The sequence below is a fragment of the Budorcas taxicolor genome, chromosome 10 (assembly GCF_023091745.1).
Source record: "Budorcas taxicolor isolate Tak-1 chromosome 10, Takin1.1, whole genome shotgun sequence".
Classification (NCBI taxonomy): domain Eukaryota; kingdom Metazoa; phylum Chordata; class Mammalia; order Artiodactyla; family Bovidae; genus Budorcas; species Budorcas taxicolor.
The window spans coordinates 59625204-59643920 of record NC_068919.1 but is presented as its reverse complement, the minus strand read 5'-3'; the positions used below and the strand labels follow the sequence as shown (position 1 = coordinate 59643920).

The 18717-nt window shown below is 42.4% G+C and overlaps 1 protein-coding gene across 1 annotated transcript in view; it reads right to left on the bottom strand.

Moving 5' to 3' along the window:
• SHC4 (SHC adaptor protein 4) overlaps positions 1-18717 on the bottom strand; it is a 129180-nt gene that overhangs the window by 79219 nt on the left and 31244 nt on the right. Inside the window, exon 2 of the mRNA XM_052646541.1 lies at positions 2334-2404. Within this exon, the coding sequence (XP_052502501.1) occupies positions 2334-2404 (71 nt within the window). The remainder of the gene's footprint in view (positions 1-2333; positions 2405-18717) is intronic.

The window sequence follows — 18717 nt, the reverse complement described above, 5'->3', positions numbered from 1 at the left end:
TAATAATAACTCTGGTTCTTTCCCTAAACTTCCAGGGGCTACTCTGGGTAAGGCTCTACTGGTTCAACTCTTCCATCCAGTTCACTATACGTGGAGGAGAGAGATGCAGCCAAGGAGTAGACAGCTTCTTGTGTCAGGGATGCCATAAATGGGACGTGCTTGGGCTTTCTGATTTGAGAAGTTTTTTCCTGTTACTTTCAGAGACTTCTTCAACAGGTCTGAGATCCTGTAATGTCCTATTTCTAGATATTATTTTAAATACTTCTAGTATCTGGGATACTCAGCGATTCATGCAAAGAAATAGAAGAAAACAACAGAATGGGAAAGACTAGAGATCTCTTCAAGAAAATTAGAGATACCAAGGGAACATTTCATGCAAAGATGGGCTCGATAAAAGACAGAAATGGTATGGACCTAACAGAAGCAGAAGATATTAAGAAGAGGTGGCAAGAATACACAGAAGAACTGTACAAAAATGATCTTCATGACCCAGATAATCACAATGGTGTGATCACTCACCTAGAGCCAGACATCCTGGAACGTGAAGTCAAGTGGGCCTTAGAAAGCATCACTACAAACAAAGCTAGTGGAGGTGATGGCATTCCAGCTGAGCTATTTCAAATCCTGAAAGATGATGCTGTGAAAATGCTGCACTCAATATGCCAGCAAATTTGGAAAACTCAGCAGTGGCCACAGGACTGGAAAAGCTCAGTTTTCATTCCAATCCCAAAGAAAGGCAATGCCAAAGAATGCTCAAACTACCACACAATTGCACTCATCTCACATGCTAGTAAAGTAATGCTCAAAATTCTCCAAGCCAGGCTTCAGCAATACATGAACTGTGAACTTCCTGATGTTCAAGCTGGTTTTAGAAAAGGCAGAGGAACCAGAGATTAAATTGCCAGCATCTGCTGGATCATGGAAAAAGCAAGAGAGTTCCAGAAAAACATCTATTGACTATATAAAAACTTTATTGACTATGCCAAAGCCTTTGACTGTGTGGATCACAATAAACTGTGGAAAATTCTTAAAGAGATGACAATACCAGACCACCTGACCTGCCTCTTGAGAAACCTATATGCAGGTCAGGACGCAACAGTTAGAACTGGACATGGAACAACAGACTGGTTCCAAATAGGAAAAGGAGTATGTCAAGGCTGTATATTGTCACTCTGCTTATTTAACTTCTATGAGAGTACATCATGAGAAACACTGGGCTGGAAGAAGCACAAGCTGGAATCAACACTGCTGGGAGAAATATCAATAACCTTATATATTCAGATGACACCACCCTTATGGCAGAAAGTGAAGAGGAACTAAAAAGCCTCTTGATGAAAGTGAAAGTGGGGAGTGAAAAAGTTGGCTTAAAGCTCAACATTCAGAAAACGAAGATCATGGCATCTGGTCCTATCACTTCATGGGAAATAGATGGGGGAACAGTGGAAGCAGTGTCAGACTTTATTTTGGGGGGCTCCAAAATCACTGCAGATGGTGACTGCAGCCATGAAATTAAAAGACACTTTCTCCTTGGAGGAAAAGTTATGACCAACCTACATAGCATATTCAAAAGCAGAGACATTAAGTAAGTGGCCAACAAAGGTCCATCTAGTCAAGGCTATGGTTTTTCCAGTGGTCATGTATGGATGTGAGAGTTGGACTGTGAAGAAAGCCGAGCGCCGAAGAATTAATGCTTTTGAACTGTGGTGTTGGAGAAGACTCTTGAGAGTCCCTTGGACTGCGAGGAAATCCAACCAGTCCATTCTAAAGGAGATCAGCCCTGGGTGTTCTTTGGAAGGAATGATACTAAAGCTGAAACTCCAATACTTTGGCCACCTCATGTGAAGAGTTGACTCATTGGAAAAGACTCTGATGCTGGGAGGGATTGGGGGCAGGAGGAGAAGGGGACAACAGAGGATGAGATGGCTGGATGGCATCACGGACTCAATGGACGTGAGTCTGAGTGAACTCCGGGAGTTGGTGATGGACAGGGAGGCCTGGTGTGCTGTGATTCATGGGGTCGCAAAGAGTCGGACACAACTGAGTGACTGAACTGAACTGAACTGAACTGAAGTATCTGGGAAAGCAGTTATTTCTCTGACTGCGTCATCTTATCAGTTCTCATATGAAATGCAGATGCTCTGCTGCACAATGGAGAAATCCTTCACATGATGAGTCAGAACCACTCACAATGTCACTGGGCTTTGTTCTACCTTCCAGCGTTACGAATAAAAACCCACAGTGCCTTTGAAGCCTTGCATGGAACTCCTGCAGGGAGAAACTCTTGTGACTTTAGACTATAGCCCTCCAAGCTTGTCAGATTTTTGTTCTCTTACCTCGTAACTTGGGTTCTCATTCCAAAATCCAGTGATCTCATTGATTGCAGCACTTCAATACAGCCCATGTACTGGAATAAGAGAAAAAAAAAAGAAGAAGAAGAACAAGTAGGAAAAATGGCACAAAAATAGTTCTCAGCATCAGAGGTGTTTTCCTGGGAAACACCTAAATCAGTTCCTGACAGCAAATCACATTTGCACATTCAGCCTACCATTGATATTTCTGACCATTAATGGACACATACCTTAAGCTTCAGTTCAGTTATAAAACATCAGCTAAATCCAAACTATTAATATGGTATCAGGAAAACGGCTGTCATCCCTGACAAATGTGAGCTCAGGGATATGAGAGCTTGGGCTCTGGGGCCAGCCTGTGTGAACTGGAATCCTGACTTTGCCAGTTATTAGTTATGGAGCTTCAGCAAGTTACTCAATTTCTCTGCATCTCAGTTTTGCCACTAGCAACATAGGGATACAATTGTTGTGAGAGTTTAATTATTTAATCATTTCCTAAGGTGTTCTAAGAGCAGCGCATGGTACATATGGATGCTCAAATATTAGAGGAAGCAAAACTAAATGTGAGACAAATAATACAGAAATATCCAGTATTCTAGGGAGATAAAATAAGCATATAAATGCAGATAAACCAAAGCTTAGTAACGTAAGAAAATTCTACTTTTTGCAACCTCATGTATTCAGAGGATTCAAGGAAAGAAAAAGTCATGTCCTACACAAGGAAGGAGTATATCTAGCTTGAACATAGAGTATTGGAAAAGGCACTGAGGCTCATAAAGCTAAAAGACAGTTAGTATATTTATATTTAATGTGGCAAAAGCAGATTACTCTGTGTTTGAGAAGCCTCATGTCAGCAGCAGTAGGAAGGTGGGTCAATAGCAAGGGAGTAAGTGAGGATGGTCCTCTTGAGAAGTAACAAAAGCTCACCCTGAGGAGGGATGGTGGGAAGGAGGGGACAGATTCAAGTGACATCTCGGAAATACATACTACACGATCCGGCAGTTGATTTGATCTAGAGAATAAGAGAGAAGGATGAGTCAAGGATGACTCAGACGTTTCCAGCCAGGGTAGCAGGGGGAACAGTGATTCCATTAACAGAAAGAAGAAAGCCAGGAGAAGGGAAGATGAGGTGATTTGGGACCTGTTCCCTGAACGACGCTGGTGGGGTATCCAGGAAACAGAAAGTTGAGAGTTAAAAACTGGATTCTGGAATCATGGAGAGGCATTAAGCCCAGGGAGGCAGGCTTAGTAGTCGCCCGTGTAGCTCTGCCCGGTGAGGCAGTGGGAGTAATCCTCTTAGCCCAGCCTCAGTTGATGAGGGAGAGTGTTTTTCTCTGGGAATGAGCTCGGAAATGCGATGAGAGCCAAGCGGTCTGATTGAAAGTGATCTGTCGGCTCCTTGGAAATGATCTGCTTCCTGTTTAGCTTTCCCTTGGAAGCCTTCTAGCCTCCTTCTGCTTGTGGAAAGATGGCGGGAGCTGGGGGTGCCTCTCCAGACACTCCTGGAGTATTTCTCCAAGCATTTCTCAGCGAATTCTGTACATTTTGCATCCTAAGAGCAGGTCAGTGCACCAAGTGTTGTCTAGAGCCTTGTGTAGGGGAGTTTGCTGGTCAAGACAGTTGCCAGCCAGGTTCCTGTGCCTCACATTCTTCATGGGAGCTCCAGTATTGACACCTAAACCCTGTGTTTTCTGGCTCTGTCACCCTGCTCCTGTGCTTCTATTCTTCAAATACAGCCAACTCTTTCCAAACACAGGGCCTTTGCACTAGCTGTTCCATTGCCAGCTCTGCCTAGATCCTCCCCACTGCTCTGTAAGACTGACTCCTTTTTATCCTTCAGGTTTTAATTCAGATGTCACTGCCTCAGAGACCCTTCCTAGCACCCTTCATCACAGCCCCCCATTTGCCATCATGCCACTAATAATCAAGTTTACTTGTTAACTTGCTTATTACCTGTCTTCATTCCCTTGACTGTAAGCATCACAAGAGCAAGGACCATGATCACCATGGAATTCCCAACACCCAGGACAGTGCCTGGGCCACAGAAGGTACCCAATAAATACTGGATCAAAGAATGCAAGAGGCTTCTACTGTTCAGCTCCAACAGTAGTTTAAAATGAGCAGAGGGAGGTGAATTTCTCACTGTTTGTTCTCTCCATCCTGGAGGATGAGGAAGGCGTATAGCTGAACTGAGGTCTCAGAAAGAGACTTGAGGGGAAGGTGGGGAGACAAGGCCTGACTCCCCAGGTGTTCCAGGCGTGGGGAAAACCCTGAGTGATAAAGCTGACAGGAGGGGGAAACGAGGCAAAGCGTGAAAGCTGGGGCAGAGATGCTCTGAGCCTCAACAGCTCAGTGAGGGAAGGTGTCAAATGGGGCAGTTCTCACAGTGATGTGAGTCACCGACCGTGGGATTCCGGTTAACAAGGGAAGCGGTTTTTAGTGGAGAGGAGGAGAGGAGGACAGAGAGAGAGGGAATCTTCCAAGCTTTGTTCTTCACTTTTAATTGGAGTTTATCCTGGCGTGCTGCAGTTCATGGGGTCGCAAAGAGTCGGACACGACTGAGCATCTGAACTGAACTGAAGTTGCTTTACAATGTTGTATTGGCTTCTGCTGTGCAGTAAAGTGAGCCAGCTATACATAGACATCTACCCCCTCTTTTCTGGATTTCCTTCCCATTTAGGTCGCCACAGAGCACTGAATAAAGTTCCCTGTGCTATACAGTAGGTTCTCACTAGCTAGCTATTTTATCCATAGTTGTGTATATATGTAAGGTTTTGTTTTTAATCACACTTCATGGCGAAAACCACCTCAGTCCCATCCTTCTAGGGCAGCCCAAGGAGTTGTTTCCAAACCACCCCCCTTCACTGAAACCTCTGCTTTGCTTCACATACTTGTCTGTCAGCAACGGCACACCTTCTGCCGGCCATGCTGCGGGAAACGTGAGTCACAGTCTGAGATGCTCGTGACAATGAGCACATTCCCCATCCACCCCGGGCATGTGAGGTGGAAGGCACTCGGGGCAATGTGAAGGGAGAAAATCAATGCCTGCTTTTTTTTCCACAATGACTCTGAAGCCCAGATGCACCTGGTCTTCCCATTGACTCACTCAGCCCATTTCTCAGAAACCATCGCTGTGAAGAAGCAGGGAGGGCACAGTGCATAAAAAGACTGTCAGTATCTGTGTTTAGGTACCTGACTAAACAAGCGGAAAGTGGCTGAATGTCCAGGCCTGAGGGATCAAGAGTTTGGTTTGTTGATGTCAGTATAAACTAACCCTACCTCTCAATCATGTATTAAGTGTAGGTCTGCAAAGACACGGTCTCTGTTCTCAAGAAACCTAGCCCCATGAGAATAGGACAATCATGAAAGAGATGATTTATCTTTTCTTTCTATGAGGTTAGTCATGGTTAATTCCATTTAATAGATGAAGAAATTAAGCCTTATTAATGGGAAATGGCTGGCTCAGTTTCACTTATTCAGTGAGACTGAATCAGGGCTTATTCTGGAGGCCGCAGTCCATTTCTGGGAACCTGTGTGTGAGCCTTGTGGGACAGGAAAATTGAAAAGAGAGGAGGTCATCCAGCTGCCCCCTCTGCCTCTTCCTTTGGTCTTCCCAGGTGGGAAAGAAGGTGACCCACCTGGGGGCCCCGTGGTAAGAGTAGGCATGAATCCAAGCTCTTCCGGGGCCAGCAGGATGTGGCACCCGAAACAGAAGACACACCCTAATACCTGACCCTGTGATGGGGAGAGGACACTGAAGACCTTTATTCAAGGTATCAGGGGTGGTAAAAACGTGACAGCGCTCAGACAACCTTTCCATTCAGCACCTGACAGATGGCTCACCTAGATCCCAGCTCACGCACTCCCTTCTTGCCTCAGGGCAGTCATAATATTTTTGTACTGTCTGAGCTTAAACCACTTGTTTCTAAGGAGAGGTGAACAGTCTATTCATGGCCTGTGTATCTTGGGCTTTGCATTCCAGAGAAGAAATTATTACTGGGGTTTTCAGAGAACAGGAATGAGAGCTGGTGTGTGGAAACTTTTCATCCTGACTCTTACAGAATGATGACCTTCAAAGATCTAAAGAAAAAGGATATATAGTCTTATATCCTCAGAAAAAATGTCTGAAGGATACATATTACCTCTGGGAATGGAAGAGGGGCAAACTTTTACTTTTTACTTTACATTTTTGTATTGTTTGTGTTTGAAAAAATAAGTAAGTGGTATAATTTTAGAGTTTAAAAATTAAATAAAGTCTACCACTTAATCTCTTGGAATCACAATTTATTAATTACCAAGTAAGGTTAAATCTCTTGGTTTTCAATGGCATTTTCCCTTCCTTAGAATGAGCCTGTCCTTGTGCTAGATGGTAGAAGCCACCAACGTGGCCTGAAGACATTGCAGGATTTTTCTGCCACCTCTAAATAGCATCTAATCTTTCCCATTAAAAACAGGAGAAGTGGGAAGAGGACAACCTTGAGACACTGTCTCCACTTCCTTACTTTGAACTCACGCTTCAACTACTACAGTAGCTTCCGGTCTCAAGACTCTATTGAAACTCCCTGAGCAAACCAATGATCTTGTCCACTCTAGTGACCTGTTCTAGCCTCTGGTTCACATACTCTTCCCTTTCTTTCAAACCCCTCATCCAACCAGGGGCCAAATTCCATCAATTTAGTCATCTCTCGTATCTGCTCTCATTTAGGCACACTCTGTCTCTCAACTGCAATAGACTGGACTCCCATCATATGAATGTTTGATTTACTCAGTTCAACTACTGTATCAGCCTGACCTGCAGAAAGTAAAAGATCAGTCCCTTTATTCAGCCCCTCAGCCCCCAACTCTACTATTGAAACTAGACTTGACTTCTGCCCCAGGGAAAAGGGACCTCTCTGCAAATTCAAACAGAGATAGAAGCCATTGACTCTGAACTGAACTTTGATGGTCCCAGGTGCACAGGTGTTACAGAGATTTCAGAGATTTCCCAGTGTATTCTTTATTTCACCTGATTTTCACCCTAGTGATCAATTTAGAATGTAACCCCCACTAAGAAGGACTCTCTGGTGTCCCACCCTCTGAATCTGCCTTTCCCAGTGTAGCCAGCACCTTACTGAAATGCAGGTGTACCATGATAGCACTCCACCCTATCACACCTCATTCCCACTTAAAACTCTCACAGATCCCCCACCTTCTTAAAGCAGAGCTTCTCAAACTTTAGAGAACTTCGGCATTACCAAGGAAACTTAAATGGAAGATTTTTAAAAACAGATTTCTGGGGTTCTGAAAAATTCTGCTTCAGTTGGTCCACAAGAATGCGTTTTATTAAGGACTCATGGATTCTGCTACAGCAGGTCCAAGAATTACACTTTGGAGAAAACATCAGTCTTCAGGAAGAGGTCTTACTTTCTTAGCTTAATGGACAAGGTCCCTAACTATCATCGTTCAAAAGTCACTTCCAGGAAGCCTCTCCTCTTTTCCTCCTTTCTTTTTTAAATTTTATTTATTTATTTACTTATGGCTGTGCTGAGCCTTTGTTGTTGCTCGGGCTTTTCTCTAGTTGCAGCGAACAGGGGCCACTTTTCATTGCAGTGGCGTGTCTTATTGCCGAACACAGGTGCAAAGGTACGCAGGCTTCAGTAGTTGCGGTGCATGGGGTTAATAGCTGTAGTTTGCAGGCTCTAGAGCACAGGCTCAGTGGTTGTGGTACAGGGCTTAGCTGCTCCATGGCACACGGATCCTCCTAGACCAGGGATCAAACAGTTTCCTGCATTGGCAAGCAGATTCTTTACCATGAGTCATCAGGGAAGACCTTTTTCTCCTTTCTTACCTTCAGTCTGACCACTCCCTTCTCTGGACCCTCCTCCACACACTGTATGGACATCCAGAAGACCTTTTATAAAATATTAATTGTCCATATGGCTTTTTTGGCCAGTGTGTCTGTACTTCTTTTGGAATAGGAATGGTGTCTGTTTCTTCTTTGTATCCTCAGTATTGAGCCTAGCTCACCAATGCTCCTGAGATGAATGAGTAAAATGCAGCTTGAACAACTTATAAGAAAAGATAGGATGCGTATATAAAAATAATTATATTAAAGGTTTAGATCATATTAATCCTTTTTGTAAACTGAATCTCATCTAACAATTTTCAAAAAGAATAATCATAAAGGTCAAAAGCTCAGTGCTTAATAATTAAGATATTAATGAGTAAATGGATCCAGACAGAAGAAAGTAATGAGATACAGGCAAATCTGGAACTATAGAGAATACAAGAAAGACAAAACCCAAGCTACTTACTCTAGCCCCTTGTTGCCATTTAGGAAACCAGATCTGATTTTTCAAGAGAAGTCAGAAATAAGACTTTATGAATTTTCCTAAATTTTAAAACCAACAGGTCACAATGAACAATCCAAAAATTAAATTTTAAAAATTACATTATGAATAGAATTAAAAACAATAAAATATTTACAAATAAATTTAACACAATAAATGCAAAATTCAGACTTTGAAAACTATAAAGTATTATTGAAAGAAATTTAAGAAGACCAAAATAATTGGAAAGACATTCCAAGTTCATGGATCAGAAGACTTCATGTTAAGATAGCAATATTCCTTGAACTGATCTATTGACTCAATTCCTGGCAAAATACCAGATGGCTTCTTTGCAGAAATTGATGACTGATCTTAAAATTCACATGGAAATTCAAGAGACCCAGAAGGGCCAACACAATGTTGAACAAGATAAAAGTTGGAGAACTCACATGTCCCAATTTCAAAACTCCTGACACAGCTGTACAATCAAAACAGGTGTGGTAATTACATAAGGAAAGACATCTAGATCAGTGAAATAGAATTGACAGTCCAAAACTAAACCCTCATGTGCTCAGTAGCTTCAGTCATGTCCACCAATTGAATTTTCATGAGGGCACCAAAACAATTTAAGTGGGGAAAGAACAGTGTTTTCAACAAATAGTGCTGGAGCAATTGGATATTACAGAATGAAATAACATACGAAAGAATGAAATCAGATCTCTATTCCACATCATATGCAAAAATAAACTAAAAAATGTATCTAAGATCTACACATGGGAATTAAAATGACAATACTCTTAAAAGAAAATATGCAAAAATTATCATAACCTTGGCTGTGACACCAAAAGTACAAGCAACCAAAGAAAAAAATATATAAATTGAATCTTATAAAATCAAATACTTTCGTACTTCAAGGGACACTATCAAGAAAATGAAAAGATCACCCACAGAATGGGAGAAACTGTTTGCAAATGATTTATCTGATAAGGGACTTGCATCTATAATGCATAAAAAACACTTACAACACAATAGTAAAAAGACAGCAACACAATTTTTAAATGGACAAATGATTTGAATAGACATTTCTCAAAATAAGATATACAAACGGCCAGTAAACACAGGAAAAACTGCTCAGTGTCATTCATCACTAAGGAAATGCACATCAAAACCACAATGATGTACCACTTCACACTCTTTGGAATGGCTATAATTTAAACAAACAAACAAACTGAAAATAGCAAGTGTTGGCAAAGATATAGAGAAACTGGAACCCTCATACATTGGTAATGGGAATATAAAATGGTGAAGACACAAGGGAAAACAACTTGGCAGTTTCTCAGAAAGTTAAACTTGGAACTACCATAAGGTCCAAAAATTCCGCTCCTAGATATTCACTCATGAAAAGTGAAAACATAGGTCCACACACAAACTCTCACTCAAATGTTCACAGTAGCATTAGTCATAAAAACAAAAAGTAGGAACAACCTGAATATCCATCAACTGATGAATGGATCAGTAAAAAGTGGCGCACCATGTCATGGACTTGTGTTTGGCAATAAAAAGGAAAGGAAACACTGATAAACGGTACAACATGGATGAACTTTGAAAATATTTTTCTAAGGGAAAGAACGCAGCCACAAAAGACCACATACTGTGTGATTCCATTTATATGAAATAACTAGAACAGATAAATCCATAGAGCTAGAAGGGAAGGCTGGAAGGTTTGAGGGGGTGGGGTGTGAGTGCTACAGGTTACAGAGTTGATTTGGGAGTTGATAAGAATGTTCTAATATTGGTGGTGACTGCACAACTCTGTGAATATACTAAAATCCATTGAATTGTATACTTTGTATGGGTGGATTATATGAAATGTAATTATATCTCAATAGAATTATTATCAAGCAATAACAACAATAGGCCAAACAAATAATATCTGCAAGCAGCGTGTGATCCTGATATAAACTATTCAGGAAATATATGTAGATGGATGAATAATCCATCTATGAATAAGGCTTCAGATCATTATAGTTGTTTGAAATCTTCAGCACCCTTGAGGCAGAGTTCATTGCTCTTCCTTTGGGCTCCGAGAATATCTTGGTCACACCCGAAGGTTGTACTCACCCAGTGATGCTGCTATCTATCTATTTAAATGTCTCTGTCTGCCCACTGCTATACTGTGTGCTTCTCAAGGGCAGGGAGTGAGTCTTAGTCATCATTATCCCCAGCACCTCTTACGGGGTAATAAATGATTTATTTGAATGAAGGAGCCAAGAAATAATGTTCAGGAAGTCTCAAAATAACCTGCATCCTAACTGGACCATCTGTAATGTGTTCTTTCTTAAAGGGGCATATTTCCAGTTAAAATAATCCTGAAGTAAAGCTGGTCAAAGCCCTCCTTACGCCAGGTTTGAGTTGGGTGTGTGTCATGTGAGAAGGGAGTGCAAAGTCCTTCCCCATTCAGTGCAGCACCAATCCATGCAAACCTGGGGCAGGTGGATGCTGGGGAGGGGGACTCTGCCTCTAGAATGGGGAGCAAGTTTAGAGGGAATTCAGTGAGACAAGCCTCAACGGAAGAGGGACAAGTGGTCCTGGCAAACACTGCCTTTCTTCTTCTTTTTTTAAAAAATTGAACTATGGTTGATTTACAATATTTTGTTGGTTTCAAGTATATAGCTTCAGATTCTTTTCCATTATTGGTTATTACATGATATCATTATTTTGAATATAGTTACTTCCCTATGCCACACAGTAAATCCTTGTTTATCTACTTTATATAGAGTGATATGTATCAATTATTTCCATACTCCCAATTGATCCCCCCCCAACCCTTTCCCCTTTGGGAAAGTTTGTTTTTTGTCTAAGGATCTATTAACACCACCTTTTCTTAGATGGGCTTCCCTGATAACTCAGTTGGTAAAGAATCCGCCTGCAATTCAGGAGACCCTGGTTTGATGCCTGGGTCAGGAAGAACTGCTGGAGAAGGGATAGGCTACCCACTCCAGTATTCTTGGGCTTCCCTTGTGGCTCAGCTGGTAAGGAATCTGCCTGCAATGTGGGAGACTTGGGTTCAATCCCTGGGTTAGGAAGACCCCCTGGAGAAGGGAAAGGCTACCCACTCCATTATTCTGACCTGGAGAATTCCATGGACTGTACAGACCATGAGGTCTCAAAGAATCAGACACGACTGATTTCTTAGACGATCTTACAGCACCTTTGAAACTTCCCACCAAGAGCACAAGGCTGCTGACACCTTCTTGCTCTCCACCACTCTCTGTCCTCTTGTATTTGCTTTTCTTCAGAGTATTTACGGCCTACAACAATGTTTGTTGATAGTCTGTCTCCCCCACTAGAAGATTAGTAGCAGACAACAGGACTGCTCTATTCCCATCAACTAGAATACTGGCTGGTATACAGTAGTCCCTCAAAGAAAACTTCAGTTGATTAAAACCTGAACAGGTCTTTAAAATACAAACATCTACCCTGATGAAAACTCCTTCTGCTCCAGGTTCAAAAGCCTGAAAATCTGAATTTGATCACTCATTCCCACTGGGGTCTTGGCAACTAGGGAATTTCAACACTCTGAGTCCTTTGTATTTACAAAGATGGAATCTTCTAAAGTAAGCTGTGCATTCTGCTGGTCCTTCCAAAAGAAGGAAGGGTTCTCCAGGGTTCTCTCTATCTCCAGGGTTCCTGTTCAAGGCAAAGCAGGGCTGTGAAGGGAGCTAACCCTAGCACTCTGGCCCAGATCTCATAGATGCTCTTCCCCTGCTAAGTAGATGCCTTCACCAGCAGCAAATGAAGAAGCACCTATATTTTAAAATTCCATTCCTAGTCCCGCTAAGGCAAGCAGAACTGACAACATCTTAAAAATAATCTCCTGTGGGGTTTTTAGAATTAATAAGGGCATTTTTAAGTTTATTCAGAGGAAGCATTTCTCTTTGACAATGGGCAACCTGGATCCTTCAGACAGAAAGTCTTGAGGGCCAGAAGCCCAGGTAAACAATAAAGATCTTGGTCTGGTTGGCACTTTGTTGACACTCCAATATTTTAGGATATAAACTGCCTACAAGCATCAAAAGAAAACTTTCAATTCATCTGAAAAACAGTACTGTTTGTCTGTGGGCAAGAAAAGTATGACAACCATCTGTATACCACACCAGGCGACTGTGCAGTATCTCATACCAACAGTCCTACTCACATTGAAAATCCCTTACACATGGGCATTTTTTTGAACTGAGAGTGGTTTCATATCTGCCTACAGACCTGAGCACAGACACAGTCACTCTGCTTGAGCTCATCCCTGAGGCAAAAACCACACTGAGAGTATTTGGAGGGTTCTGACCTCCCCCTAGGAATAACTGTATACTCATTTCTTGGGAGACATGATTGGCTCTCTCTGCTGCTGGGCCCAGCCAGGTAAATCACATCCTATGTGATCATGTGCTTTTGTATGAACAGCGATTTACACTGTCTGTTTTCACAAGTGTTATCTCATTTGATCCTCACAGTGAAACTGTCACAGAACCTAAAGAGGTATATAGTACCCCTTTTACAAATAAGAAATTGATTCTTAGGGGTTTAGTGTTCTGCTCAAGGGTCACAGGGCTGGTTCACAGAGAACACAGATCTTTTGCTGCTTAAAGCTATGCTGTTCCACATCATCTCCCTGACCTGGAGAACCTGAGTCTCAAAACTCTACATCTATAAAAGATACAAGCTACTGCACAGTGATTTTGATCACTAATATAACAAGTAGGATGTGCTTCATCCTATTGATGAGGCATCTGCTGATAGCAGTTCCCCCACAGTACTTGCATCAGGTAAGAGAAAACTGCCTGTGACGCTTACTTCCCTGCAGTGACCCAGGCTCCACCTGGGTAGAGTCCAGGGACATTTGTAAAATGAAAATGAATTCAAGGATCTGAAAACATTTGGACTGAAGATACTGCATTGTATCTCTCCTCTATTCATCTGCCCAAACAACCATTATATATATAGAAAGAGAGAGAGAAAAAGGCTGAGCACCGAAGAATTGACACTTTTGAACTATGGTGCTGGAGAAGACTCTTGAGAATCCCTGGGACTGCAAGGAGATTAAACCAGTCAATCCTAAAGGAAATCAACCCTGAATGTTCAACGGAAGGACTGATGCTGAAGGTCCAATACTTTGGCCACCTGATGCAAAGAACCGACTCATTAGAAAAGACCTTGATGCCTGGAAGGATTGAAGGCAAAAGAAGAGGGTGGCAGAGGATGAGATGAGTAGATATCTTTACCAACACAGTAGATATAAGTTTAAGCAAACTCCAGGAGATAGTAGAGGTCAGAGGGGCCTGACGTGCTGCAGTCCAAGGGGCCGCAAAGAGTCGGACACAACTTAGTGACCGAACAACAAGAACAATATATGTATAAACTTTTTAAATACTTCTCTCTGTTTAATATATAGGTATTATTATTCTTGCTGCTGCATGAAGAGAAAGAGCGGGAAAGACAGGCATCTTCTGTAGGTGACAGGTGTTTTTATATTCTATAATAACTTATAGGAACTCAAGAGTGATTGCTGCAACCACCACCTAAAACAGTCAATTCCACACAGTTGATCACCCTTTGTGTTTTGGAGGAACAAAAATTGCATCATACAAAGGTGAAATCTCCATACAAAATATTCTTAATGTGCTCTTGGAAGAAACTCCTTGGGGACCTCTTATCTTATATTCAATTTTAATACTGTCGAGATTCAAAAGCTGCAACCAATAGCTTCATGCTGAGTCCTTTGTGGGGAAGAGCAAATGCCCCATAACCCAGACTTCTAAGAAACTTTTAAGTTTTATCATTGGGTAAGTATAATCCTAGGAATTCAAGAATGCTATTTTCTGTTGTTCTTAAAGACAGTCTCTATTTTGGGGGACTGGTCCCCATTAATGAAAATAAGAATTGAAATACTGGCCTTACTCAGATTATATTGCCTTTGAAACAGCAACTGACTACTCTGCTGATGGATCCAGTGAAATCCCAAGTTGTGTCCAGGCATTACTATGTTTAGAAGAGAAGCAGCCTTAGCAGCGCTGCTTAGAGGAAGAACAAACCGAGTAACTGATCCCAACAGCCATTTAACTAGAGATCTGCGTTTACAAAGGCAAGCTTCATCCTGTTCCCTGGAGGGTCCTCATTTTTCCAGACACTATCATTCCCTTTTGTTCGTTTTATACTTCCTTCCTTCCTTCCACTCTTTCCTATGTTTACGTGGGAGCTGTTAGTGCATTTCCACGAATATTTCCAGTGTTCACCTGGCCACCCGAGTAGATGGCACTTCTCTTGCCCTTGGAAGCTGGCGCAGCTCCTGATTTAGTGAATCTATGCAACCAGACTATTGCTTTGGGAGTGATTTTTCTCAAATTTTCTCTCTTTCAATTAGGGAGGCACTGAGACAGAGCCTCCCTTAGCCCAGGTTCTGAGGGAGAACACAGAGTAAGAGACCCAAGCCACTTCGCTGAGAACACATGATATTAGTGACAAATAAACCTTTTTTTTTTTTTTTTTGACTCAGCTGCTGAGATGCTTGGATTGCTTATTACCATAGAATGACTTAGTCTACCCTGACCTTTATGGTAACCATGAAAGGGAAAAAGGAACAGTCTAGGAGCATGGGCTCTGGGAGTTAGGCAGGCCAGGTCTGAAACTCAGCTTTGCATGTACTAGCTGTGACACTGTGAGCAAATAACTTGCATCTAAGGCCTCAGTTTCCTCATCTATAAAATAGGGCCAATAACTTACCTGTCACATAAGGTTATTATGAGGCTCAAATAAGGTGATGCAGGCGTGGTGGTGAGCTAGTGACGGAGCATGAGAAGGGCTCAGTAACAGGCAGTGGCTATCCCAGGATGACAGTGTTCCTCACCCTCCTCTTCAGTTCTATTTGCCTCCTAGTTGGGGAAGGTGATGAATAAGCCTCAACTACTATGCAGGGACCTCAATTAAGAGCACTCTTCATAGAGTGTGATAAACACTAGGATGTAAGGTGCTATGGGAGTGTGTAGGAGGGGCTCCAACCCAGCCTCAGGGAATCAGGGAAGATTAGTTAGAAGAAGAGATGTTGGTGTGAGTCATGATGGGCAACTAAGGAAAGGATGGGGAAGGGATTTTCAGGCAACAGCTAGAGCATGTGCAAGAGGGAAAGGGCAAGAATAAGAGGTGCTCCAAAAGCATTCCATATGACTAAAGTCCAGAGATATGGCTGGAGGTGTAGAAAGGTGTAACTACAGTATATTAGTTATCTAGTTCACTGTCTGCCTGCATAACTCAATACGCTCCTGGTGGCTAGCAACTGGGTCCATTTACCTGGCATTCTTAGAGCCCCATACAATTCATGGGATGTAGTAGGCTCTCGATAAATGGTCACACAATGTCTGATGATTATAACCAAGTTTCAAGCCACCTGATGCGTGTGACAGACTTCATTTTCTTGGGCTCCAAAATCACTGCAGATGGTGACTGTTGCCATGAAATTAAAAGATGCTTGCTCCTTGGAAGAAAAGCTATGACAATCCCAGACAGTGTATTAAAAAGCAGAGACATTAGTTTGCCAACAACAGCCCATCTAGTCAAAGCTATGGTTTTTCCAGTAGTCACGTATGGATGTGAGTGAAGTGACGTGAAGTCGCTCAGCTGTGTCCAACTCTTTGCAATCCCATGGACTGTAGCCTACCAGGTTCCTCCATCCATGGGATTTTCCAGGCAAGAGTACTGGACTGGGTTGCCATTTCCTTCTCCAGAGGATCTTCCCAACCCAGGGATCAAACCCAGGTCCCCCACATTGTAGGCAGATGCTTTACCATCTGAGCCACCAGGGAAGTATGGATGTGAGAGTTGAACTATAAAGAAAGCTGAATACCAAAGAATTGATGTTTTTGAACTGTGGTGTTGGAGAAGACTCTTGAGAGTGCCTTGAACTGCAAGGAGATCAAACCAGTCAATCCTAAAGGAAATCAGTCCAGAACATTCATTGGAAGGACTAATGCTGAAGCTCAAACTCCAATACTTTGGCCACCTAATGCGAAGAACCGACTCACTGGAAAAGACCCTGATGCTGGGAAAGATGGAAGGCAGGAGGAGAAGGGGACAACAGAGGATGGGTTGGATGGCATCACCAACTTGATGGGCATGAGTTTGAGCAAGCTCCAGGCTATGGTGATGGACAGGGAAGCCTGGCATGCTGCAGCCCATGGGGTCGGACACAACTGAGCAACTGAACAACAACAAAAATTACGTGTGATGTCAGTTTCTCCTCATGCTTCCATAAGCTTCCAAACAACACTTCTGACCAGCCCACTTCACAGACCCAAATAAATACAAGCTAAAAATATAGCCCAGGTCATGAATCATAAATGAGATGGAAAAGCAGTGACTCACAGAAGTTAATCTGCTTCCCAGGAGAGTGTTGCTGGATGTCCTTTGCTCTGAAAGGGGAGGCAAAATGCCAGCACCATCACTATACAGATACAGCTAATATAATTACCAGACCTGCCACTGGGTGCCCATCTGGTATTCTAAGGCTCCCATTCAGGGGTGCCAAGGGGCAGCAGCCCTGTGGCTCCCATACAGGGCAGCACAGGGATGGGCCCTGGCACAGAAGCTAACAGGGTACTCCAGTTTATACTCAGTAAATGATGTAGGTCCCTGTCCACTGTAACAATGGTGCAACATGTCCACAATCTTGTTGGCTATGGCCTTAATGTGGTTATTGTTATAGCCAAGGCAACATCTTTGCAGAATGGCTTAGTGGATGACCTATCAATATATTTGTATCCTTGTCCAATTAAGAACTTAATCTAATCTAATGATGGTATTATTAGATGGTCTCTCCTGCCAACCCATAATCCACTTAAAATGCTACATCTTTGGGTTTTAATGTCCTTATTTCTCAGTTCTGAGCCCCTCAGAAAATTAAAGTAGAACCCTTACTCCCAAATCACACAAATATGACTCAGCCTTAAGGACTCAGGACACAGAGTTTTATTGTAAAATTAAACACTTATTGAAGGAACACTGTACACTCACAAATAAGAGCATCTGCAAGTACTACCACAAGGTAGACAAACCTTTGCAACCCTATCAAACTCTCTCTTATTCACTTTTCTCTACTCCACAGTATCTGCACCCTTCCCCCATTTGACACACCCATCAAATACCCTTAAACTTTTACCCATCTATCATACTGAATCCTGCCCTCGACACCTAATCTGAAATCTTGGGTAGTAGTATACATAACTAAATTACTATTAAAAACTAGGCACCATTTAATTAAATGCTACTGGAAAAGGCCAACAGTTGTCATGTTTAGTCAAACGTGATGGCCACAGTAGGAACATCTGTATGACAGTGGTTTCCAGCTCTCTAAGACTGAACCCATGCACAGTGTGTGGTCATGTCCGAAGGCCATGGTGGCCAAAGAGCCTCATTCACGCCACCCTTCGTTATAGCCACAGCACTGAAGTCCTACATGAATGGTTAGCTGTGCAGTTATGCTGAAACCACAAATCACATTAGTCAGTCTCCCACTCGGTGATGAACTGCTGAATGATGCCATACTAGTTTTTAGCATTCATGATTTCTCCAAAAAAGAAGCAGCCAACAATATGCCTTTGCAAAAGTGCAGCCCCAACTGTTAATCATCTCTCATTACACGTCTTTGTACATGAAACACAAGAGTGTTTCAGTGAATTCTAACTCCTGATAATATGACTAAAAGGATACTGGCTTGAAAGGAATTTAGAGATTATCCATTTCAACCCCTCTACTTCTCATGGATTAAAAAGAATAAAGTGGTTTATCTGATGTCACTCAGAATTTAAAGCACAGGCAGAGGAAAGTCACCAAAGACACAAAATGAAAGTCAGAAATGTACAAGGAGAGCCAGAGGAGTGTGACACGGTGGTCACTGAGGGCACGGAGAGTCTCACAGAGGAAGAGATCGTTAACTGAATTCAGGGCGATGAGAGGACCAACAGGCCAGAGGCTGGGACACATCCACTGGGATTTGGCAACTATTAGTTTTAACTGTT